The following is a 27,202-nucleotide window of genomic DNA, read 5'->3' as shown; positions in this document are numbered from 1 at the left end:
GCACCGTCCCACGGATGGACGTTAAGCCGGGTGTCCATTCTGCTCTTATTAGTCGGTGGATTTTAAAGACACCATTAGTTGTGAAGAGTAGGCGAGTAATCGCCACCACCATGGCAAAATTGTAAATTCCTGCCCTAACTTGCAGCGACGCTGCATCAGCCGCAATGCCATGCAGGAAGTGTAGGGCTAAACGTAGCTTGGTGAGCTGAAGCTTCACATTAATCAACAGAAAAGGGAGTTGAACTGCAATAAAGAGAGATGAGCTTCTTGTTTCTTGTAAACTCATTTTACTATTTCATCCACAGCATTCATGCCTAAGGACTTGCAGGTGGACCGATCAGAGACAGGAGAAGTGACCATATTATGGCAAAGAGTCGAAGTTCCAGGTAATATTTTAAGAAACTTGATTGTTTCTTTTCATTTCGATTCTCCTAACTTATATTAACTTCATTATTTTATTTATATTTTGTAGGCATTTGTAAATAAGTAAACAAAACCGATAGTCTAACAACAACTTAGCCAGGCATGGATCTGCTGAGTGGAGGATCTGCTGTCCCCTTGTCATGTGACCAGATTTTTTTTCCGGTTCTTCCAAGATGGCCCCCCTACATCACATAACCTATGACATCATAATTATTAAAAATTCTACAGGAGGAGGTGCTCATATGGTGAAAATTTCGTGTCGATCGGACTAACAGTTGCAGAGAAAACGAATTTTAAAGGGATGAATCTGCAAAATGCCAGTGGAAGGGACATACGTCATACATACATACATACATATATACACACATACATACATACATACATACAAACATGCACCGGATAGACAGACAAACGCTGTTCCAGATGGCATTTCCCTACGGGCTACACCGACTCTTTTAAAAGGAAAAGCATTCTTGTGAGTTTAAATTTTTATATGGCTGCTCAGAATATTCTAATAACATGCATAATTTACATAAGAATGTCAGTGACTTTAACATCAAAATAAGTGACAAATTGTAATCACAATACCAACCGGATATCGGTTTACATAAGTTACTTCCTGTCTGGGGTCACAGCAAGCTTTTTGTGTATAGTGGTTTAACTTTGACGATGTGACATGAAATCACATGGATATTTGATTCTCGTGAAATCACTGATGTAAAACAGTTTGTGACTAAATGATGCACTAAAATGAAGAAAGCTAAACTGTTGTGGAAATGAGCAGAGATGTATCTGTATCTGTCCACTCTGATGTGCAATCCTGGCTTGCAGGGATGACTGGGTACAGGATACGTGGAGTACCCATTGATGGGCAAGAAGGGATAAAGGAGGACACGGTGGTAGGACCAATGAGAACATCCCTCACTTTGGACACCCTGAGCCCTGGAGTAGAGTATAAAATCAGTGTCTCAGGCCTCAAGGACAAGAAAGAAAGCCTTCCCATTTCTACTGTCATCACCACAGGTAGGAAGTATTTGTAAATTGGATCTCGCTGACAAATGACTTTCTGGTGGATAAGAATAATAATTTAATTTCCCAATTTTAAACGCGTTTCTCTCTTCCCTATAAATCACAAATACATTTTGCCCTTTGATTCAATTCAGCAAAAGGAACTTACCTCCACCAAAAATTGACTTAAAGCTTTGCATATGCTATTTCCTAGTGTTTCAATATATCCTCAAGGTGTCGAGAAAGTATACGATAAACTTCCAAACAGAATCGGTTTTTTTATCAACACCATTTCAACCTTCACTGTTAATTTTCCACATTAAATTCCACTATAGGTTGATACATGGATGTACAGGAGGCCATTTGGCCCATCATGCCTGTGCTTTATCAACACCATAATAATATAATTAATCAGTTAAATTTAGTTAACTTGGAAGGGGGGGTTAGGTTACGGTTAGGGTTAGGGGCAGGGAGAAGTCCATCACCAAGGATGCAGGGCATTGCTTTGGGAGTTTCTTCTTCAATTTTTTTTGTCTTCTTCATTCTTCATTTTTCATAACCAATGCTTCTAAGTACCTATCTAATGCTGTTTAAACGTATCTTCTCTTTCTGCTGCCACTATCCCTCCAGGGAGACACTTAAGGAGGATATTTGGTAATTTCTATCTATTCCAGTTCAATGAAAAAGAACAAATAAAGTACCGGTATGTGTCTAGCTTCGAGGTAATGTGAGCAGGCTAAGCTAAGCAGGTGAATAAATCTTAAGTAAGCAAATGTTGTAACATAATATAGCAAATGCTCTCTTACACAGGGGAGCAACTTTTGGAGTGATTGATCGTAATCTTTTACTGACATTGTTGAAATCTTTATATTATATGTTGAATCATGGAGAACACTATTTCTGTTTATATACCTACTCGATATACCCATGAAAGACAGGAGATGGTATTATATGGGATTTGATAGGACAGGAGCGTCATAGAACAACCACAACTACTATTTACCACTACTACTACAACTACAACAATCCCGTGGCAGTATGACACAAGCAACTGCCAACCAAAATTCCTTACATCATCCGGCATGGCGAACCCTTTGAGAAAAGTTTACTTTGGACTTGGCCGGGTGGAATATAAGGAGTTGCAAGCAAATTTAGATTCCATAAGTGGAATTGTAAGATATTGTTAATTTGGCATCAGGAAGGGCATCGGGCCATAAAAACATTGCCTCAAACAGGGAACCATAATTGTCATGGGGCCCGCAAGGCTAACCCCCGCTCAAGCGGGGAAAAATGGCCTCAAAACGATCATTCATTCATTCATATTCATGCTGCAAAGTTTGCAGTCAATGCACAAAGTGCTGAGAGGTGAAATAGGAAGCTGAAAAAGACATGGGCAGACACTGCCCTTTTATTTATATGCGGTAGTTATCTGTCGAATGTTGAATAAGAAAATTTTCCTTTCCTTGAGAAAAGATATTCTTAAATTAATCCCTGAACTGATTTGTGCAAAGTGCTCACACAATAGTTCATCCTTTTCCTTGTTAATAAAAAATTTCCCTGTGAATGTCTTTGTAAGGAGGGCATTTCTATAGATATCCTTTAAATTAAACCATTCGTTTTATTGATCTCATCCAGAGTATTTCAGAAGGCAGATATGTTTTGATAAAGGAGCCATAAAACTACTCCGAACTTCACTGGAGACTTCACGTGTTTCATGTTGAGAAATATCCACAGTAATGTTTACATATAGCACTGTCAGTCGAAATGACATGATCACGTGTCTCTATGTCTGTTTTCCTTTTACGTTTTTGCTTGCAGATAATGACCTGCACTTATGGTATCTCCTGGGTAATGAGACAAACACATGATGGATAAAATGTTGATGTACTGTGTTTGATTACTCCTTACATTTTGTGTCTGCATGCAGTGATCCCTCCACCCACGGACCTTTCTTTCTCTGCTGTATCTACGGAAAGCTTTCACATCAGTTGGAAACCACCACACGGTGTCGATGTTGAAGCCTACAGCATCCGGTTTGCTCCACTTCGTGATGTGACCAACTGGTCCCAAGTTACGATAACTGATAAAAATCACCGTGCAGAGATCCATGGTATGTTGCGAATTTGTCCTTTTATAAATCTTGTTGTGATGTGAAATACTGACCAGACATTCGAGAAAAATTAAATGTTGTTGTGCAGGGCTCACACCAGGCAAGGAGTATTTGGTGAGCGTGCATTCCATGATTGGGCAGCATGAAAGTGTTGCTCTTTCCGGCACACAGAAGACAGGTATGAAACTGCAGCAAATCAATTATATTGAGGACAAGCATTGTTAACTTCCTGTTTATTATTATGTTAATAAGAAGACAATTATAGCTTTAGAATTCTCAATAAATCAGGTGTGATATACTGCTGTGACAATGAGGTAAAATCCATTCAGTTCTATCAAATTGTATGGATTCTTCTTGAAATTGTCCAGCTTATTGATAATTTTTTGCGAAATTGTTTCAATAAAACCTTGGAACGTAACCTTAAAAACATGAAAATGGAAAAATGTGATTACTGTCAGACCCCGCTATACGTCCGGAATGCATTCCTGAAACGTGTGACGAATATCAAAAAGACGAAAATCAAGGCAATTTTTCTCATTATAATTAATGTAATAAGGGGGGATGCATTCCTCACATTATCACGTCAGGTATTATTTATCGCTTTTTACTTATGATGCTACCCTTTAATGATTGAAGACTGTTATATTCAAGTACACATACATATAAATATATAAAAAACAATTACCAAACATTTAAATAAAAACTAGAAGGGCACTCAGTAGAGCGCATACATTACACTTACATACATCAATTGAGAGATGGGTGCATACATACATTTACATTTTGTATCCCACTGATAGGCTTGATGTGGATTTGGACCTTAATTAAAATCTAATCAGCTTATTATTGTCATCTAACCAACTCATCCACCAAGTTTTGTCATACCTCGTCCACAATTTTTTGAGATATCATATTAAATATCGTTTTTGGCCCCATCTCTCAATTGATGGTGAAGAATCAAGCTAAAAAAATTGTTGAAATTACATATAATTTGTGAAACCCCCCCCCCCCCGCCCCCCTCCCACCCAGTCGGTGGACCTTCTCAGACCTCAATTTTTCCAATGCCCTGAAAAAACATTGGTACATCACAGATGATGAAGGTTGTGGTGAAGTTTCATCGAAATCGTGTGTGTAGTTTCAGAGAAGAAAGCAAACACCAATTTTGGGGGCATCACCCCCCTAACCCCCCCACCCCGTAGACCCCAAAAGGGGCAGATTTTTTTTAATGCCGTGAACAAACTTTGGTACATCACGGGTGGTGAAGGTTGTGGTGAAGTTTCATCGAAATCGTGTGTGTTGTTTCAGAGAAGAAAGCAAATATCTATTTTTGGGGGTTCAAACCTGGACCCACTTTGACCCCCCATAGACTCCCAATAGGGCAGTTTTTTTTTTAATGCCGTGAACAAACTTTGGTACATCATGGGTGGTGAAGGTTGTGGTGAAGTTTCATTGAAATAGTGTGTGTAGTTTCAGATGAAAAAGCAAATTCCTATTTTGGGGGGTCAAACCTGGATCCACTTTGACCCCTGTAGACCCACTTCGACCCCGATTTTTTTTATTGCCGTGAAAAAAATTTGGTCACAACACAACAAATATCATTTGGCCAAATCTGGTCACAATCCCATCAGCCATTTCAGAGAAGAAGTTTAAAGTGTTTACAGACGGACGGACTGACGGACGGAATGATGGACTAAAGGATGGACAGACGTACGACGCGCCATCGCATAAGCTCTCCTGAACTTCGTTCCAGGTGAGCTAAAAATCACTTTAAAAATTCAGGGTCCGGATCCAAATTCGGATCTTCGTGAAATCAATTCGTTCTTGAAGAAGATGTACACTCGACCTGTCCACCAAAATTCATCCAAATCTGTCCACAACTTTTTGACATATCCTGCACTCAAACAAACAAACAGACAAACAAACTTAAAGTAGTGAAAACGTAACCACCTTGGGTGGGCGGCGGTAGTAAACCTTTTCCGGAAGCGGTCGAAGTTGGCAACACATCTTCTTCCTCTTCCACCTCCTTATTCAGGAATGTGGGCATATTTATAGTCCCCGGAGGTACCCAATATGTGCTTAGCCTTGGTGTCCGTGATGTCCTGATTTTTGGGAAAAAAACGTTTGTTTTAATTATGAAGCAGAATTTCAAGCGCTACCAATTGGCTAATATTATGAGTTGTCCGTACCAGGAACCATCAACGATTTTCGATCGCAGCCCTCTAGTTATAGATGATACGCATCATAGTTGGAGGCAAGCATGATAACCCGGCAACATCAAGGGCACATTCATCTGCATCCATTCAATGAATTATATCTAATTTCACTTCTAAGGTAACACTTTTACAATGCCTCTTAGCCAATTTACAGTACATTACATTTATTTATGTGTGAAGCAAAGTACATAATTTCTTTTTTGGATTTGGTACTTTAGTGATGTATTCTAGCATCTTTATAAATATATAATGTAAGTTCTGAAAACACTTGAGAATAATAGGTATGGCTTTGAAAACGATGTGAGTGTGAGTTGAGGCAAATCTGGTCGAGGAACCATCAGTGACAAATCTGGTCGTGGTATTAATAACATGATGACATATTTGCAAAATGATGTAAAAAGGGGCGATGTAAACCTAACCCAACCATTAACTCTCATATTGGTGCTTTCTGGGCAGGATGTTCCATCACAAAGTACGCCGTCCCTCAAATTGACGTTAAGCCAGGTGTTATACCTGTTAGAATTAGTTGGTGACTGTTAAAGTTCCCACATTGTAATTCACAAAAATAGGGCGAGTGCCCTGCACCCTGGACAAATTATAAATTCTTGCTACCATCAATCATGTTGGGCCTCGCCAGCCGGTTCGTGAAAAACTTGAGCCAAAAACTTGCTCCGGCAAACTCCACAAGAACATAGGGTATAATTATGCTTGTTAAAATAAGTACCAGTAGTACAGGTACAAGGATGTGGCCAAAAGTACTTCCCTTTTCAACAATTTTCGGACCCAAAACCATTACTTCTGTTTCCTAAGCATTGTCATATCACCCAAAAACAACCACGTAGTGCCGATCATTTTTATTGTGTGACATTGGATGAAACACTATAGAAATGGACAAACATCCGTGCTGAGTTGCACTGGTGCAGGAACATTCCTTCATCATTAAGGAAAAGCCATTTTGTCTTTACCATGAAGGAATTCTGATGATCCCGGGGTTTGACATTATATCAAAAACAGCCTGTAAAAATTGTTGGATGCTAAAGTGAATATCTTTATTTTATTTTATTGATTAAAGTATCTACTGTATAAGTTTAACTGTACAATGTAAACTGTAGAGTAATCATGTTGTGCATAACCAATGTGTGTGCAACAGATATCGACCCACCAACAAACATGGTCTTCTCTAATGTGAAAGATTCAACCTTCACGGTGCACTGGGAGTCCCCACTAGCACCCATCACAGGTTACCGGGCACTGTACAGTGTTGAAACCCTCGGCCCACTCAGAGAAGAGCTACTTCCATCGGACCAAAATTTTATAACTTTCACAGAACTGTACCCGAGCACCGAATACACCGTCAGTGTGTTTGCTGTTGCGGATGATCGTGAAAGCTGGCCACTAACTGGAAAGCAGCTTACAAGTAAGTGTGGATTTTGTATTGAAGTGCACTGTATTTGCAATACTCCAAAAAAAACATTTTAAAAATAATCTTTGTTAAAAAGAGACTATTTATTTAACTAAACTACTAGAATATCCACCCTCTTGGCGGGTAGAGTTTGTGCACTACTTGCTGAAAAAGGTATAGTTTGTGTTTTGCAAGAAGACTATAGATGTTTGTGTGGTGTGCATCTAAAATGTTCTAGATGGTCTAATTTAAAGGGTCGAAAGGTCGAAAGGGTACGTTCCAATAGTACTTAGGGTCTGAAGGGTCTAAGGGGTTGAAAGGGTCGAAAGTGTCCAATCGCTAAAGGATGTAAATGTCTAAGAGGTCTAAAGCTCTAAATTGTCATGGGTCCAAGCAGTTTAAACAGATATAATCATGTCTAACATGTCTAAAGGGTCTTAGAGGTCTTGGGGGTCAAAGAGTTCTAAAAGGTCTAATGGGGTTGATCAGGTCTTGGGGGTCTGAGGGTTCCAAAAAAGTTCTACAGGATCTAGAGTGTCTAAGGGTTCTAAAGAGTCTTATTGGTCATAAAGGGTATTAATGGGTCTGAGGGTTCTAAGGGGTCTTAAAGGGTCTTAGGGTTCTGTAGGGTCTAATGGGGTCAAAGAGGTCTTAAGGGGTATACAGGTATATAGGAGTCTCAGGGGTCTAAACTAAAAAGGATGTAAATGTTTAACTGTGTCTAAAGGGTCTAAAATGTCGAAAGTGTCTTAAAGGATATTCAAAGTTCGAAGGGGTGTCACCAGTCTAGAGGTTTGAAATGTATATTCCTTTATATTAATTTGCTATTCATATAAAGATTGCTATTAAATTTGACATAATTCATAGACAGTCATTAGTGCAACTGACGTTCAAACAGTATGTAACTAAGAGAAAAATAGTCACGTGGGTTACTAGCTGGACATGCACCTGCTCCATTATATATAGATAATGACAATAACAAGTTACCTCAAAAAGAGGAACATCAAATGTAGAGTAGGGATTACCAACAGTTCCTTTCACATAAAATGTATTTTGTTTTTCATTGAAGTTGATATGCAGGTTTGTTGTTTGCCCTACTTGTAGAGCGAAGCCGCATGGCCTCGTGAGGGTCGTTCCTCTTGGCTTACCACTTTAACTTATCTTGCTCCCTCTTGTGGACCAACAGAGACAGGTGGCCCTACAGATCTAGTTTTCTCAAAAAAAACTCCAACCAGCTTTGTTGTGTCGTGGAATCCACCCCCCATCAGCGTGCGTCATTACCGCCTGAACTACAAAGAAACAGGTGTGTCACTGATGGTTTTAGAGTTTGCTCCTGTGTCTCTTTCATTTCATCATACGACAACATCGAGAAGTGTCTGTTTGTGTGTTTGTTTCTTTATTTGTGTGTTTGTTTCACTTATATGCACTCCTGAACTCCTGGATGGAATGAGTTGATACCTAATACATCGTTGTGGAGGAAGCTTGCACCTTGCTAAAACTTAAATTGATTTTCTGAACGGCATTGAATATTGTTACATTTGTGGGGGGTAAACAATGAAAAAGCTTAATCGAGATAGAATTGTGTAGATTAGCATGCTCCGTATGTCGCGTAGAGGAATCTTGATGTAACTAAGTCGAGTCGAATGTCCGGTTAAGTGTTTAGGTGTCTCCACATGGAGGAGTGGATTTGTGCTATCTAGGTAGGATCTGTAAGGTTAAATCCCCTGTGTGTAAATGCCTCTTGTAATTTTTCCTAATGTTCTTATAAAACTCAGCTGGGCAGGCAAATGACTCCATTCGCTCACCACGCTGCCAGGGCTAACCAACACCCAGCACATTTGCCGATCGGCACGTAAATCCCACCTCACGACCGCCGACGTCATCCGAACATTCCCGAATGACGACTGAACTCCGCCCCCGATGACTCGTGGCGAGGAGGCCACACCCCGGCCTTCGGGATTGGTGGAGGCACGATGGGATGATTGAGTAGTGCTCGATGATTGGACAGAGTGTGGCGTCAGTGTGGAACATTCGAGAAGGAAAGAAAAAAAGACGCGTCTCGCCATTCTTGGTCTCTCTCTCTCATTCTGGCTCTCGTCTCGAGTTGACGCTGTTGTCTCCGGTGCACTGGTGAGGAGACATGTCGGGGCTTTGGCACTTTTGCAAGGTGTAAGAAGGAGGTGTTGATTGACGGTGGTGCTCGGCGGAGAAGGAGGGGGTCACAAGCGAACCAAAGAGGGATCCTTCCTGCTTGCCTCACGCCAGCAGCTGGTTACGGATGCGATTCCACGCCATCTTGTACGTCTCCCGCGCGGTGGTTTGAGGCAACGACCAGCAAGCCTTACCAGCCATGTGGGGATGCAAAGCTAAGTGCTGACTGGCTTGAAACTAAACATCATTTATTTTTACTTTATTTTTCCCTTGTTTGTATACGAGTCTGATGTAGACATCTCAATTAGGAATTTTAGTTTTTACCTCACCTTTCATTTTTGTCTCTTGCATTTATTTTCATTAAATCCTTTCATATTTTTGCATTTGATTCTTGTATTGTGGATTTTGATGTCCCGTCTTTGTTATTTTGTGGGTTCGGAATAACCCCGTGTGTTTCCAATCAGATAAGGCCTCAAACCTTCCCGTGAGCATGAAAACATAATCCCACCAAGTTCGAAGTACGCCTCAGAGTTAAAGCTCGTTTCGACCATCCGTCAGCTCGGGGATCTTAATCCCCGGCGACGCGACAATATCTTTCATCACGACTCCAAAGCAAAAAAGTTTGTCATCCTTTGTTTATGCTCATCATCAACAGGATCCCAACGGCCTCTCTCAGAGCTGTCCATCCCTTCTGGGCGTAACTCAGCTCTTATTCAGGGTCTACTGCCAGGCCGTGAGTATCGGGTAGCGCTACACTCTGTGACGAGCCGTGGAGACAACCCAACTATCAGCAAGCCACTTTTGGGAATTGAAAAGACAGGTTAGTAAACCAAGTAACAACATTACTGCTGAATCTGTTTTCCTTCACATTTTTTTTTTTTTTTTTTGTATACAGAGTCGAGGCTCGTGAAAGAGCTAACATTTATCAAACAAACAAATCAAACAAACAAGCAAACAAAGTATATAAAAAGGGGAGCAGTCGACAAGATGGGGAGAGAAGGGGAGGAAGCACACAAACACAACATTTGAGAGCAGGGACATCGGGAGATGTGTGGGAGGGAGAGGGCCTGGGGGGGGGGGGGGCAGGATAGGTATAAAACGCAAGGACACCAAGGACTTCCAGGAAAGAAGTCGGCACCTCAAAAAAGTGGATTTGGGGTGAAATTAGTGGGGGTAGAAAAGATCAAGGCTTTGGATTGGGGAAGATAAGAGATGGTGGTGAACAGCCGTTTTAAAGACCTGGAGGGAGGAGTGGGATTGAAGAGAGTGAGGGAGTTTGTTCCAGAGGCGGAGAAAAGAGGAATGAAGGAGTGAAGGTGAGCAGAGAGTCTTGATTTTGGCAGTTTAACCATAAGAGGGTTGCAGGCAGATCTTGTGCGATCTGTAGGAATATTTTGGGGACAGAGCCCAGAGAGAGCTGGGGGAGCAAGGCCGGAGAGGAGTCGGTAGAAGACGGAAAGACCACCAACCTGCCTGCGGTGAGTAAGTGAAAGGCCCTCGGAGTTAGCTTCATCGCAGGAGATTCCAATGATTCTGAATGCTTTGGTTTCAACAGCGTGAAGACGAGCTAGGTGTGAGGTAGGAGCACCAGCCCAGAGGGGAGAGCAGTATTCCATTGAGCTGCAGATGAAAGCCTTGTATGTGGTGAGGAGCTCAGGTGTGCCAAGGAAGGACTTCGCACGATGGAGGATGCCCAGTCGGCGACGGCTTTGGAGGCCAGCTTGGAAATGTGGTTTTCCCAGGAAAGATCATGGCAGATAGTGAGACCCAAAAGCTTGAGTGACAGAACTTCTTGGAGAGGATTATTCAGAAAGTGGATGGGAGGGTTGTCCAGTCGGTCTTTTCGGAGAGACATCGTAAGAGTGTGAGATTTGTCAGGAATTTACATCATTTACATTATTATAGCATTTCATTTAATGGCCAAAATACATATTATGGATGCAAGATGGTCAGATATTTCACACAGAAGAACATTTATCTCGCACACAAGAAGGCTCCTGAAAAATAACTAAACAACAGCTAGACGATGTAGTACTATTATCATAATGAAAAAGAAGCATAAAAGAGCATGTCAATGAAAAGCGAACATTTAAATTATATTGGTGAGCAGAAACACAACACTACAACATTTTACTGGTATGTTTGGTTTGTTGTAACATAGGTTTCGTTGTATTACAGTTAAATCTTTATTTTGATCACTTGTGCCAATCCCCATAACTGCAGAGATCGACATGCCCAGGGATCTAAAACTTCTTGATGTAGCTGATCGCTACGTTCATCTAGCCTGGCAGCCCTCTCACGCTCCTGTGTCAGCCTATCGTGTCGAATTGAAGGCTCTGGACAGTCAAGATGTAATTGACACTCGCGACATTACCCATGGTGAGCATCATTACTTCGAAAGATTTGAGCTGGAATTGCTGCAGGAAATTGGCTGTGGGAAAGATGGAGAAGACATTTATGGAGTTCAGGTGGTTTGTAGGGTTTGTAGAAACAAGCTTAGACATGAAGTAAATTACATATATATATATATATATATATATATATATATATATATATATATATATATATATACATATATATATATATATATATATATATATATATATATATATATATATATATATATATATATATATATATATATATATATATATATATATACAGTCACGTGAAAAAGTAAGTACACCCCATGTAAAGTTTTGACTTTTTCAACATATTTCAACATAGTTATTTGATCTTCATTTCAACAATATTGATAGATAAAGGTGATATAATATAACAAATATCATGAAACATTTACATTTTGTAGTCCATTGTATAATTTAAATAAACATTTAAATAAATTTAAATAAACATTTAAATGAATTTGAATAAACAAATTAATAAAATAATATTTGCAGGGAATTGAAATAAAACAGGATATGAGGATGGGAATGGAATGTGGTTCAGGCCTGTTTGAAGAGCAGCTTCATCAACGTTCGTCAGAGCGGGACTTGGCGGGAACCAAGGTTCATCAACGTTCGTTAGAGCGGGACTTGGCGGGAACAAACGTGAATGGACCAGTCATCACGCTCTGCGATTCCTTTCTTCTTTGATCCCTTTCCTTTCGTCAACCTCCTTCATACAACACAGCAAATCCCTCAGCTCAGAAAGATCGTAGAGGTCGAGCCTCTCACACCAACAAGCTCTCTGAAGCCGTTCACACCACAAGCAAGGATCGCTTTTTCACCACCCCACCAAGACCCACTCTTCTTCTCGCTCTCCTTTTCCGCCCTTTCTTGCTTGAAAAAAAAGGGTTGAATCCTTCCCAAAGCTGTTTTTGTGCAACACCACCAACAGTCAAAATCACGTGGCGTAAAGGGAGTGGATATGGGGTAAACTTTAAGAAAAAGGAAAAATAAATACGAAAAGGTCCAATTTGGGGATCCACAGGTGAGCTGGCACTTCTATAAAATACACCCTGAACAACACGACTCCAAAATGATGGACATTCCCACAAACGTAACAATATATATATATATATATATAGTCTACACCCCCTTTCAAAATTTTCACCTTCTGTTGCCTTATAGCCTTGGAATGAAAATGCATTAAATCAGACTTTTGCCACCTTGTTTACACATCGTAACCCACAACTTCCAAGTGAAAAACAAATCCTACAAATTTCAGAAAATTAATAAAAATACAAAACAATAATATACTGGCGCGCTCCGGGCTGCGCGCCCGGTGTATATCCTGAGGCCACGCCTACCCCTCGGGCGTGGCCGCCGCCCACTTGGTGCACGGAATGATGTCACCACGCCAGTGGGCTTTCGTGTCCGCCACAATATCTTGGTTGGATATAGTGTCCACCCCCCTTATAATAGCAATTGTAAATTAGCTCAGGTGTAACCAATCACCTTCAAAATCACACACCAAGTTAATTGGCCTCCACCTGTGTTAAATTGGAGTGATTCTGATTATTTCAGAATAAAACCAGCTGCTCCTGTAGGTTTCTTCTGCTGGGTTGTATATTTCACAGCAAAGACTCAACCATAAGCATCAAGGAGCTTTCAAAAAACCTATGGGATAAAGTTGTGGAAAGGCGCAGATCAGGGGATGGGTATAAAAAATATTTCAAATTCCTTGAATATCCCTTGAAGCACAGTCAAGACAATCATTAAAATGTGGAAGGCGCATGGTACCACCAAGACCTTGTCTAGATCAGGCCGTCCCTCCAAACTGGATGACCAAACAAGGAGGAGACTGATCAGAGAGGCCACCAAGAGGCCAATGGAAACTTTGAAAGAGCTGCAGGCCTTTATGGCAAAGACTGGTGACTGTGTGCATGTGATAACAATATCTCAAGCACTCCACAAGTCGGACCTGTACGGTAGGGTGCCAATAAGGAAACCGTTCCTCAAAAGAGCCCATCTTGAGTCCCGTTTGAGGTATGCAAAAAAACACTCCGGAGATTCTGAAGCCATGTGGCAAAACGTTTTGTGGTCTGACGAAACCAAGATGGAACCTTTTGGCCTAAATGCAAAACTTCAGCTTGCAAAATGCAAAACGTCAAAAATTATGTTTGGCGCAAACCCAACACAGCACATCACCAAAAGAACACCATCCCTACTGTGAGGCATGGTGGTGGCAGTTATGGTGATGTTTCTCATCAGCAGGGACTGAGTCACTTGTCAAGATAGAAGGGAAAATGGATGGAGCAAAATACAGAAACATCCTGGAGGAAAACCTGCTGCCCTCTCCAAGTAAGCTAAAATTGGGATGCATTTCACCTTTCAGCATGACAAGGACCCGAAACACACAGCCCAAGCTACACGGAGTGGCTAAGGAACAAAAAGATAAAATGTCCTTGAGTGGCCCCAATCAGAGCCCTGACCCAAATCCAATCGAAAAATCTGTGGCATGATGTGAAGATTGCTGTCCATCAACGCTCCCCACGCAACTTGACTGAGCTTGAACAGTTTTATACAGAAGAATGGGCAAATATTGCCCAATCAAGGTATGCAAAGTTGGGAGAGACCTGTCCCAACAGACTCACAGCTGTAATTGCTGTCAAAGGTGCTTCCACCAAGTATTAACTCAGGGAGGTGGACACTTATCCAACCAATATATCCTAGTTTTGTATTTTTAATTAATTTTCTGAAATTTGTAGAATTTGTTTTTCACTTGGAAGTTGTGGGTTACAATGTGTAAATAAAGGTGGAAAAAGTTTGATTTAATGCAATTTAATTCCTGGCTATAAGGCAACAAAAGGTGATAATTTTGAAAGGGAGTGTAGACTTTCTATAGGCACTGTATTTCTGAAGAGGTAAGATGCTCCTCAGAAGCATCTTACCTCCTTATAAATATCGGCAAAATAAAGAGAATTCAAGACAAAGAAACAGAAAATATATGTGAAACTAGCTACAATTTAAAGGAGAACGGACACAACCAAAACAACTTTGCAGATTTCGAAACATAAACATATCTTAAACACTTCTATTGAGTTCATTTCACAAATATCTTCGCGGGTTTATTAGAATTTGTCAAAATATCGCCGAACAAGCAAAATCAGTTTTGTCAAAACCGCAAACCGGAAATGACGTTTGCGAAGTAACCCAGTTTTTCGTTCTTAAAGCCTTGTTGGCTTCGTGACGATCAGAACATCGCTTTGTTTTCGTTACGATCAGTTGGAATCATGCCCAGTCGTTGTGTGGCTGCTGCTAGTGCGTGCCCATACGTGCGGGGAGGTAAGTACGTGGACATACGTACGTTGACGTACGTACCAAAAAGAAGGCCTCACTGTCCGGAAGTTCGCATATCGCAGTTACGATTAATCGCAAATTCGTTTTAATGGCCAACTATTCAATTTTCAAACCGCGAGGCAGAAACAACAAACATACGCGGTTCCTTCGCTGTAGCTTGACCGTACGTGCAAAGAAAAATTAAAACTTGCATCGTTCCTTCGGTCTTCGCTCTCGTCCTTCGCTGTTCCTTCGTTCACGTACAAAACGTATGTGTTTGCTAAATAAATGGCCATAACTTGGTAACCACTTGTCCGATTAATAGCAAACCTTGAAAAGGCACATCCTCAGGTCCCCAGCAATATACCTGGCAAGTTTCACTTAGATCGGACCAGTGGTTGTCGAGAAACAGTGGTCACAGACATACACACAGACAGACACACAGACAGACACACAGACACACAGAGATTGCTTGCATTATAGAGAGTGCTACAATGATACAATTACAACTGATACACCTGCAGTGCTGCACTAAGTCAATAAAGTCGTATTTCGTTTCTGTGTTTCTATCCATTTCTTGCCTCACGGCACCGAACATTAATTAAATATTAGTTATGTATTCCATTGACCAGAAAAATAAACTTTTTCAATTAAAAAAGAGACATAAAAATGAATACCATTCAGTATTTTGGAGGCGCCCGAGATAAAAATCGATCGCCATTGTGTCTGTGTCCGACGATCTCTCTTCTTCACTCTCTGGACGGTATGGTTCGAATCTGTATGGGAGAATCGAGTGTGATTCCCCAAGATTATTAACTTTCTCTTCATTTTCCGCATCAGATTGGTCAGAAATATCGCTGATATCCAGACTTACGCAACTATCGGAGTCGGTGTCTGCCATTGTTTACTATTGCGCAGTCACATCAGCTTCCCCCGATGACGTCACGATGATGATGATAGTCATCACCAGATGCTGGCCGGCACGAGAGAAATCGTCTGCTATTGGCATTTTAAAACTCGGATATCTCACGATTCACGCATGCTAGAGCAACAATTTTTGCGCCAAACTTAATCTTTTTTGTTGCTAGAATTAATTAATCTTAAGAATTTGATGTCTATACTCATGTCCGTTCCCCTTTAATACCTTTGTGTACTTATATAAGGTTTTTATTTCTATGTTGAACAGATGGTCTTTTTAATATCCTTTTCTGGATTTTTAGGCCACAATGAGGTCACCATGGAGGGCTTACAGCCAACAACCAAATACAGCGTGAGTGTCCGTGCTCTGGGAAACAGTGGTGAGATAACTGAACCCATCTCGCTCAATTTTACGACAAGTGAGTGAATTTTATTCCAACAACATTCATCTCACGATGAGCAGAAATTGAACACTGAGCACAAATTACTTCATAAAAGGGATGTAGATGTGGTCTCTTGAGAAAGGGTAGTTTATATTTTGTAATGGTGATTGCCTTCACAATGTAATTTCAAATTATGTTATTTTCCTTGCATATTATGATTCAAGCTACATTTATTTATCTGTGGTTCTCCACTTATGTGGCAAAATCTTTTGAAAGTGAATACAGCAACAATTAATGAATTGATGTTAAATTTTGATCTTCTATTTTTTCAGAACATAATTATTAACTACAAATTTCAACCCATAGATGTTGACTCACCGAAACATTTGGAGTTCACCAATGTGGAACAGGATTCTTTCACCTTGTCCTGGAAGGCTCCACAAGGCCCACTCACTGGTTACCGTGTAAAGTATTACTCCTCCGATGATGACGTCCTTGAATTGAGGCCAGCACCACAGCGTCATGAGCGCACAGCTGTGTTGACAGGCTTACAGCTTGGTACAGAGTATACAGTTGCTGTGTCTGCATTCTATGGGGCAATTGAAAGCAGGCCTGCTATTGCTACTCAAGCCACTGGTGGGTACATTTTTATAATGTCACTATAACGATTCTGCAGTAATCCGTTTATAAACCACAGCAAAGTCGATGGCGCGCCATTGTAAATCCCCAAGCTTCCCACCTAAAGCAAAGTTGAAAGATGGCAAAAAATTCCACCAGGAATGATCCAATATCAGATTTTAAGTTTTAAAAAATCTTCTGTTTTGATCCCTCTGACCCTAAGTACCCACCCCCCTAGGGCATGAACTAGGGTTCAAATCCCAAAAATCGTTACATATTTCATGTGTCCCCCAATGTTGATTACATATACAGTTTCATTAAAAATCTGCCCATAATTGTATTTTCTGGCGCTCGACCTATTGACCCCGAGCAGGGGGCGGGGCCAAAATATTACTACTCTTGCACTTTCTTGCCATGTGGTAATCATAATTACCAAGTTTGGTGAATTCCTGCACAACCGTTTATGAGGAGATAGCGTGATAGATGGACGGACGGACAGACAGACATAGCCAATTACAATATCCCCCAGTATTTTCTTTAAGCATGGGGATAACAAGCCAATGAAAATGTTTTGTGCTAATGAATAACTGATGCACATTAGTGATGTTGTTTTTCTCTCCCTTCCATCCACACAGTTATTCCTCCACCATCCTTCTTGCAGTTCCCAGAAGTCACCCCAACAAGCATTACCGTTCAATGGCCTCCACGAGCCCCCTCACTCTCTCTCTCAGGATACCGTGTTGTGCTCACACCCAAAGGGCCTGATGCCACAAGCCAAAAGCTCACTGTGTCTGACGACGTTAACTCAGTTGTGGTTTCAGGACTTCAGGTACATTTATGGATAATTCTGATCACATGAGTTTGATAAACGCAATGAATATAACATCTTTATTTTTGTCAATTTTATACATTTCTGGCTGTTTTCTGTTTTGGTGAGGACTCCAATATGATACAAAATGTGTATTTTACTGATTAGGGGGGGTTTAACCGGAGAAATAATTCAAACTTTTTACAACACAAAATGAAAGCTGATGAAAAAAGTCACAGATTTAGATGAAATATAGCATGGATTGGTGGTGGACTGTACCTAGAAGAACTGGAGGATACGCAGCTTCATCACGGGACATCCCAATGATTTTGAGGGTCTTGTTTTCCACGGCATCAAGAAGGGCAAGGTGTGAGTCAGGGGTTCCAGCCCAAAGGGGAGCAGTACTCCATCGAGCTGTGAATGAAGGCATTGTAGGTTGTCAAAACTTCAGATTGGCCAAGGAAAGACCTTGCATGACAAAGGAAGCCCAATTGGTGGTTGGCTTTGGACGCCATCTTTGAAATATGGTCTGCCCAAAAAATATAATGGCTGATGGTGAGGCCCAAATGTTTGAATTAGAGGATGCCTTCTAAAGGTACTGGCTGTGTGTGCATCCAGGAATTTAGCAAATAAGGAATGATGAGAGCCTTGAATGATATAAGCAGAGTCTGGCATGTATAGCATGATGCCACACATTCTCAAAGCCATGGCATATTCAGAGACACAGCCGATAACAAAATCCAAGCTGTCCAGGAATTACCCAAAAAAAGAATAATTGTCCTTGATAGAAAAATGAGTTACTAGCCTGAAGGCTTACAAACATTTGCTCGCAACAAGGCCTATTTATAGACTTAATAGTCTTTCTCACTTTTGCTTATGCAATGTGTTTGACTGTTCAAATGAAGATGCAAAGATTATATTTTAAAAATTTTTTTTTTTTTTTAAAGATTTTTTTTTTTTTAAAGATTTTTTTTTTTTTAAATGCTCGTGATGTAGCAACTGGTGAAAAGCAATTGCAATCTGAAGTGTTTAGCTGGAGGAATAACAGTAGCACAACACACCTGTTCGCAGGCTTCAACAAAGTACAATGTGCTGGTGTATGCCCTAAAGGGTGAGCGGAGCAGTGAGCCTGTGGAGGATGTCATATCAACAATGGACAGTGAGTGTTTCATTTGCTGATAAACAAAAGCCTTACGTATGAATTGTCATACGATATTTAATGATGCTAAAAATGGTGCTGCTGTTGTTGATATTGTTGTTGTTTTTGTTGTTGTTTTTGTTATCCCTTATTAGCTCTGTCCACCTTCTTTGTCACCCATGCCTGTCTCTTTGAAATCGAAGATTTTTCAAGTATGTTGGTTGGTCGCACGTGTTATTCGATCTCTTTGTTTGTTTGTATGTCAACAGCCTACGAGTCACAATTTCAAATAGATCTTAACAAAACTTCACTAAACGGTAGGGTTGGTCATAAGGAAGAAGCCTATTGATTTTGATGTCAAAAGGTCAAAGGGTCAACACAGACCAAAGGTCAACATCGGTCAAAAGGTCAACATAAGCCAAATTTCTAAAATCCTCAATTTTCATCCAATTAACTTGAAATTTGAAGAGGATTTGCATATCAGGTCACTGAATTCAATCAATTATTTTTGAGGTCAAATTTGTTTTTGGGACTAAGCAAGTATCGTGCTCTGCACGATGTCTTTCTTCTTTGGTGTTTGTCACTTTCCTACAGGTCGCAATTCTAAAGCGATCTTCATGAAACATTACCAAGTTGTCGAGGTAGTCTCAACTGAGAAACCTATTGATTTTTAGGTCAAAGGTCATCTTGAGGTCTGATTTCTAAAATCGACATTTTTCATCCGATTGACTTGAAAATAAACAGCAATTGCACCGTGCCTCACTGAATTGGGGAACCAACTATTTTAAGGTCAAATTATCAAAGGTCAACTCAAGGTCAAACTTATATAATCATCAATTTCCATATGAAAAATTGACAATTTTCATCTTATTAACTTCAAAATTACACAACAATTACATAGTGCATTACTGAATTGGAAAACCAACTATTTTTGAGGTCAAAAGGTCAAAGGTCAACTCTAGGTCAAACTTCTAAAATCATCAATTTTCATCTTATTAACTTGAAAATTACACAGCAATTACATAGTGCATTACTGAATTGGTAAACCAACTTTTTTTGAGGTCAAAAGGTCAAAGGTCAACTCTAGGTCAAACTTCTAAAATCATCAATTTTCATCTGAAAAATCATCACTTTTCATCCTATTCACCCGAGCTTTGATCAAGATCGTCAATTTTAATCTTGATGAAATGGACAATTTGATGTATCAATGGCAACTTTATATTTTGGGGAGAGGTGGATTTTGCAAGTATCGTGCTCTGCATGACGTCTTCTTGTTTGTTTGTTTGCTTGTGAGCAGGATATCTCAAAAAGTTGTGGATGGATTCGGACAAAGTTTGGTGGATATGTTGGGTGTCTGACAAGGACGAATTGATTAGATTTTGGCGAAGATACAAATCCGGATTTGGATCCTAGAATTTTTAAAGTGATTATTCATCATTGAGAGACTGGGCCAAAAAGTTATTCTTGCAAAACAGAAACATTGTTCAAGGTCATCCAAAGTTTATTTTTAGGTTCTCAAGGTCTTGTGGGTCTTTTTCCCCCACCAGGTCAATTTATTAATGGTAAGACTTAACATCAGATGTAAAGACTGATCGATAGTTAAAGACCTGTTCAAGGGAGACTTGTCCGATATAGGAAGGATGATAACTACATTGGTAATCTCATGTGACTTCAACTTGAACTCATCTTGTGCACATCTTTATACAATCTTCTTCAACCATTTGTGTGTGCAGTTTTACAGTTTTATTCGCTATTTGAAGTTTGGTTTTCGGTACAGGTGGCATGCAGGAATAGAATAATTGGAAATTGGTTGATCATTAGGAAGATAAATGTGGGAATATCTGTTGGTCAACTCAAATGTGAAAATGAATGTGGTTTGTTTCACCGAAAGCATGATCTCATTGTTGCTTTAATTCCAAGACGTCTATATTTATTTGCTGTACTTGCCTTTTCTAAACCCTCCCCAATCCCCCTCTACTGCAATCACCAACCCCCCAAAAATGCAAGTTACCCAGTCAATTTATTTAAGTCCCTGAGAACTTACAAAACAATTTTGGATAACCTAATATCAATGTTTTCATAAGGTATCTCTAACTATAGGCACAATCATCACCTTTGAACACTTACAATTGGAATTCCTTTTTGCAGATATACAACCACCAAGAAAGCTGAAAGTAATGAATGTCACGGATAACTCGATCAAGATTTCTTGGCATGCACGAAAGAATCCCTCGATCAGCTTTCTCATCACGGCCAAACCTACCGTGGGGTTAGGCTTGATAGAGAAAACAACCGGACCAGATGCTCGCTTGCATACCATTGAGGGTAAGTTTGACTACAGCTATGCCTGTGCTCACTATTCCAGCTATGGCTCCACTTCACACCCTATAAGTTGTTGCGACGGACGCCCCCATAATGGACAATTTACAGCCTTCAGCACTTTGGGTGGCTTGGTGGTTTAATGGCTGAAGTCTCCATTTTCCATGACTTTGTCAATGTGATTTTATCAGCTGTGCTTTCTAAATCAATGTGTGTACATTAAAGATCCTATGGTGGTACAAGAAATTAGTTGGCATTTGGTCTGAATTCATGAAATAAGGACAGAAAAGCCTTTAAAAATAAATGAGGTGGGGGTTACTGTCTCTTTCAATGTGTTTGTTATCTTAATAATGATGAGGTTGGACATTTGAAAACAATCAACCAGCTTCACACATGTTACCCTTTTTAGAACCCACTATGGCCTGAATGGCGGCGTTCTTCCCTTTTAGAACCCACTATGGCCTGGATGGCGGTGTTCTTCCCTTTTTAGAACCCACTATGGCCTGGATGGCGGTGTTCTTCCCTTTTTAGAACCCACTATGGCCTGGATGGCGGTGTTCTTCCCTTTTTAGAACCCACTATGGCCTGGATGGCGGCGTTCTTCCCTTTTTAGAACCCACTATGGCCTGGATGGCGGCGTTCTTCCCTTTTTAAAACCCACTATGGCCTGGATGGCGGCGTTCTTCCCTTTTTGGAACCCACTATGGCCTGAATGGTGGCATCCTTCCCTTTTTAGAACCCACTATGGCCTGGATGGCGGCGTTCTTCCCTTTTTAGAACTTACTACGGCCTGAATGGCGGCATTCTTCAATTTTTAGAACCAACTATGGTCTGAATTTCAGCATGGGTCAAATTTCCTGAAAGTAAAAATCATTATAACCACAAACTATTCAGCCAATTCTGTCCAATGTCTAATTACCTTTTTTAACAGTCACTCCTGCTGTTTAACACAAAACTGAAAAAAATTTGGAGCAAACCCGACATCCTTGAGGCATTCTATGCTTATCGCATCCTCCAGAAACTAACGGACCTGACCCGTCTTGACTTGCTAGGCCTCTATGTAGGGTGCTAGCCAGGCTGCAGTAATCTTTAGCTAATAAAGGTGCTTAGATGAGTCTTTACGTATGAATGATGTACTACATTGCCTGTCGATTTTTTTGCCATCAGACTACATGTAGACTGTATGTCGATTCTTTATAACATATATCCTGGGGCCTCATGTGATTTGTCCCCCAGCCATAGCTTCAAGTGTGATATGCAATATATGCCCCTCCCACCCCCCCGACACCCTTGCGGCCCAATTGTGATGCTTATTCCATGCATAAACCCATTCCTAATGGCTGCTAACATTGTTTCATTCTCGCCTGAGGGAAATTTGGAAGAAATGGACATATACAGTGCATTCAGAAAGTATTCAGACCCCTTCACTTTTTTCACATTTTGTTATGTTGCAGCCTTATGCTGAAATCGTTTAAATTCATTTTTTCCCTCATCAATCTACACTCAATACCCCATAATGACAAAGAGAAAACAGGATTTTAGAAAGTTTTTCATATTTATTAAAAAGAAAAAGCTGAAATATCACATTGACATAAGTATTCATACCCTTTGCTATGACACTTGAAATTTAGCTCAGGTGCCTCCCATTTCTCTTGATCATCTTTGAGATGTTTCTACACCTTTATTGGAGTCCACCTGTGGTAAATTCAATTGATGGAACATGATTTGGAAAGGCACACACCTGTCTATTTAAGGTCTCACAGCTGACAATGCATATCAGAGCAAAAACCAAGCCATGAGGTCGAAGGAACTGCCTGCAGAGCTCAGAGACAGGATTGTGTCGAGGCACAGATCTGGGGAAGCCTACAAAAAATTTTCTGCTGAATTGAAGGTTCCCAAGAGCACAGTGGCCTCCATAATCCTTAAATGGAAGAAGTTTGGAACAACCAGGACTCTTCCTCGAGCTGGCCGGCCGGCCAAACTGAGCAATCGGGGGAGAAGGGCCTTGGTAAGAGAGGTGACCAATAACCCGATGGTCACTCTGGCTGAGTTCCAGAGATCCTGTGTGGAGATGGGAGAAACTTCCAGAAGGACAACCATCACTGCAACACTCCACCGATCTGGGCTTTATAGCAGAGTGGCCAGACGGAAGCCTCTCCTCAGTGAAAGTCACATGAAAACCCGCTTAGAGTTTGCAAAAAAGCACCTAAAGTCCTAAAAGCACCTATAAAGGGATATTATCAAACCAGCTCATTGCCATAATCTGTCCACTTCCGCATTCGCGAAAGGTTCGTAATTCATCAGGATTTTCCTCAATTCCGCAATGAAATGTTCATGTAATACTGATCAGCCGTTTTTAATTTTCATGTCATGTTATTTTGGTGAATTATCATGGGATTTTACTGCAGGGGTTCCAGGAAATCGTTGCGATCGGTGCAGCCGTTTTTGCGGTACCTGGGAACAGACGGACATTTGGTGAATTATAGTAAGATATTAACGTTATGAGAAATAGCTGTGAAAGCAAGTGTGAAAATGTATAATTAACTTTAAATGGACTTTGAATACAAATGTAATTCAACTATGTAGATATGCACATACACATGACCCCAACCGCCCCCCTGGTCACTTCTTTATGGAGCGGGTATTTCTTGTGTACTAAAAAGACAGATACCGTCAAGCCGGTTGGGGATATCAACAGGGGCCTATGTCATGTCCTAGATTCATGTGGTCATGCTCAACGACCCCACTCCCACCAAGCAGCAATTTGTATACACACACTCTTTTATATAGGCCCTGCTGGATAAACAGTTGCATGGGTGCTGCTTATTATGCATGAGCTAACTAGAGCTACAAACACCTACATCTCTGTAGGATTTTACTGCATCCAATACCAGGAAGATAATTACATTCTCAATTTTGTATACCAGTCCACCCTGGAGAGAGATTGGTCTTTAAAATTGAGAATTTAATTATCTTCCTTAATTTAAATTGGCAATTTCATTTGATTGAAAATACAAAGGGTGAATTGGGGAGTTCACCCTGAAATTATATATGGTCTGATTTTATATCCCCACGTTTTTGGATATGATGCTTGTTAATATCTTATTTAAAAAACTGTTAAATCAGCTCTAACGATGTACGTTGTTTCGTATATTTCTGAGAGTTAATGCATTGCAAAGAAAAGTGATTTAGAAGACATGGTTAAAGAAGCAAAGGAAAACAGTAAAGTTGAAGTGACAATGTTCACTGCATTGCAGGTTTGGAGCCCGGAATGGATTATATCATCAAGTTGTATTCCGTAGTGGGGTTGGCCAAGAGCTATCCTGTTGAGGTGATGGCGAAGACCGGTGAGTTTAGAACACACCTAACTCGGTGTGTCTCAATTTATTTAGACGCAAATGTTGCAGTGACAGCATAAGTTTGAAATCCAAAATGGGCAAAAGTAAGTACTGTGTGGCCTATACGCCGATGATACTCACACCAGGAAAGAACAAATAAAGCCAAAAAAAAAAAGTAATGAAATGTTTTTCTTTCATGAATTTGAAAGGAAATTGTTTATGGATTTAACAACTATAAGCATTAAACTTGGAATTATATTAGAACAAGTTGGGTCACCTGATCAATTTTATTTAAACTTTACTAAACCATCAAGAAGATTTATATTTAAAGCTGTAGCAAAAATTAACCCAGGAGTGCGCCACGGCAATGATGGGCCACATAGCGTCAATTCCTTGTTTGCGGTCATACAGGATTGTGTGACGACTACTTACACTCAGTGTAGTCCCGTGACGACTGTGGACCCTTTAATACACCCACTGTGGACCTATCAGGAAGTTTACCATGAATGGCCGGATGGTGGTTCACCTCTTTGTTCACAGCTGACTCTAACTACATGCTCCATTTCTTTCACAGCCATTGATGCTCCAACGGATCTACAGTTAGAATCAGCCACAACAAAGACCATCACCTTGAGTTGGAAACCTCCACTGGCACACATCACTGGCTACCGTGTCTTTTACTCGTCACCGCGTAGGCATCGCCAGCGTCTGTCTCCTTCCCCTGGACCATTTGAGAATCAGATAACTCTTCGTAGTAAGTATCAATGCAGCATCTTAAATCATGTCGACTAAAGTGACATAGGATGAAGGACAGGTATGTTCCACTGGAAAAACTGTTATTTCACAGTCGCTTTTGTTGTTGTGCCCCAGACTTGGCACAAAACACCAAATACACCATAAGCATTTATGCCGTCAAGAACAACATGAAGAGTCTGCCACTTGTTGGTGTATACAGCACAGGTAAATAAGTTGTTAATACATTTATTTATTTTGTTTTTCAACAGCAACCTTTTGGAAAACATCCTGAACTTGCCCTTTCATGCTGTTACTGTTTTAAAAACACTCCCTGGCCCTATATGGCCATTGCTGCCTCTTGCTCATGCTTCAGTCGCTCACTTCAGTTGCTCGCTTTTTGGGATTTTATTTGGAAACGAGCTGGTTTCCCAATGAACATTGCTGCTCAGCGATTATAGATCAGACTGTCTTATTCTCGTGAATCTGTTCACTGGATATTTTTTTCCCTTCCGATCCCACTCGTAAATGCATTGTTCCTCCGAGAAATGCATCATTGTGGACCTAATCCCTACATCCTTACCTTCAAATGTGCTGCTTGTCATTGATCACATTCACGTGCTGATGATGTATGTGATCAATGTTCCACCTGCTTTTCCCTCCCTTCTTTATCTGCCCCTCTTGCATTCCCTCCACACCACAACCCAACCTTACAGTGTCTCCTTTTAATCTCCATTCTCTGGGTGAATACCCCTCTGGGCCGTCACACTCCAGCTTTCCACGTCTTGACGTTCCAATACACTTCCCGACACATGATCATGATGGAGAAGGTACGCGTGGAGGTTTGAATGTTGCAAGTGGCTCTGATCGAAGGTACCAGCCACGCAGGCAGCCCGACCGCTTTTCTGCTAAAGTACCACACATTGGGCAACTTCAACAGTTTCATGTGTTGCCATCGCTTGCTCCACCATCTCCCGAGCTCTATCAAATCAAACATAATCCGCATTTCCAAAGACGAGAGATGGCCGCCCCACGCTATGGCAACATCAACACTCCAGCAAGAGACGCCGCTCTTAACCCTCATCAAGCTGTCCACACCGGTGCCTTTCGGGGCACACCACAGCAAGTGGTGTGGGCTCCAGGTGCAGAAGCGACTCTAAAGCCGCCGACTATCAGCTGGTCTACACTTCTTGATGCCACAGAATACATTGTGTCATGTTTCCCAATCAGTGGCATCGGCAGCTCTTTGGAGGTGCGTGTTTTGTCCAGTTATTTTGGTCTTTCCTTCTTTTTTTTTTCAAACGATGAATTGATTGTTGGAAAAGCAAATGTTTTTGTCAAGACTAGCATTTATTTACATTTTGTTTTCAGGCTATCTGTAGGTGCAATGTATGTGAAACACGCAAATACTTAATTTATTTAATTTTGGTTTTTTAACTATATCACTGCTTTCAACTTTATTTAATAAATTTAATTTAAATTATAATATTTATGAATACAAAGTTTATCAGAATAATTTCATTGTATTTCCTCATTCGTCCCCAGCTGCGCTTCCCTGCTAAAACAACTAGTGCCACACTAACTGGACTTGTCAAAGGTTCACAGTACAATGTGGTGGTGGAGGCTGTCAAAGGCGGTGCCAGGTATCGAATCCATGAGGAAGTCCTGAAGACTCCAGGTATGCATGACCCTTTCTACCATGGCTATCGACTAGACCACACCGGTGTGTATCTCACTCTGTCACATCCCTGCCTTCCCATGCCTCCTCCCCCCAAGCCCTCTCCCTCCCACAGATCTCCCGTTGTCCCTGTTCTCTGCTGTTGTACTTGTGTGCTTCCCTCTCTCTCCCCATCTTGTCTCCCGCTCCCTTTATTACTCCCGCCAGGGATGACTGTCATGACCGTGTCTGTGTGTGTGT

General features: G+C 40.8%; 1 protein-coding gene across 7 annotated transcripts in view; it reads left to right on the top strand.

Moving 5' to 3' along the window:
* LOC137433592 (uncharacterized) overlaps positions 1–27,202 on the top strand; it is a 377,223-nt gene that overhangs the window by 343,997 nt on the left and 6,024 nt on the right. For all 7 annotated transcript variants that reach the window (XM_078782386.1, XM_078782378.1, XM_078782406.1 and 4 more), the window contains 18 exons: positions 306–386; positions 1,255–1,446; positions 3,359–3,541; positions 3,630–3,719; positions 6,905–7,171; positions 8,343–8,459; positions 9,963–10,127; positions 11,531–11,686; positions 16,251–16,367; positions 16,698–16,967; positions 17,585–17,778; positions 18,829–18,916; positions 21,044–21,220; positions 24,472–24,561; positions 25,127–25,306; positions 25,423–25,512; positions 26,001–26,536; positions 26,830–26,962. In XM_078782386.1, the coding sequence (XP_078638512.1) occupies positions 306–386; positions 1,255–1,446; positions 3,359–3,541; positions 3,630–3,719; positions 6,905–7,171; positions 8,343–8,459; positions 9,963–10,127; positions 11,531–11,686; positions 16,251–16,367; positions 16,698–16,967; positions 17,585–17,778; positions 18,829–18,916; positions 21,044–21,220; positions 24,472–24,561; positions 25,127–25,306; positions 25,423–25,512; positions 26,001–26,536; positions 26,830–26,962 (3,126 nt within the window). The remainder of the gene's footprint in view (positions 1–305; positions 387–1,254; positions 1,447–3,358; positions 3,542–3,629; positions 3,720–6,904; positions 7,172–8,342; positions 8,460–9,962; positions 10,128–11,530; positions 11,687–16,250; positions 16,368–16,697; positions 16,968–17,584; positions 17,779–18,828; positions 18,917–21,043; positions 21,221–24,471; positions 24,562–25,126; positions 25,307–25,422; positions 25,513–26,000; positions 26,537–26,829; positions 26,963–27,202) is intronic.

Source organism: Myxine glutinosa, chromosome 1, assembly GCF_964187855.1.
Source record: "Myxine glutinosa chromosome 1, kmMyxGlut1.1, whole genome shotgun sequence".
NCBI lineage: Eukaryota > Metazoa > Chordata > Myxini > Myxiniformes > Myxinidae > Myxine > Myxine glutinosa.
Note: the sequence above shows the minus strand (reverse complement) of the source record. Positions and strands in the feature narration are given on the sequence as shown.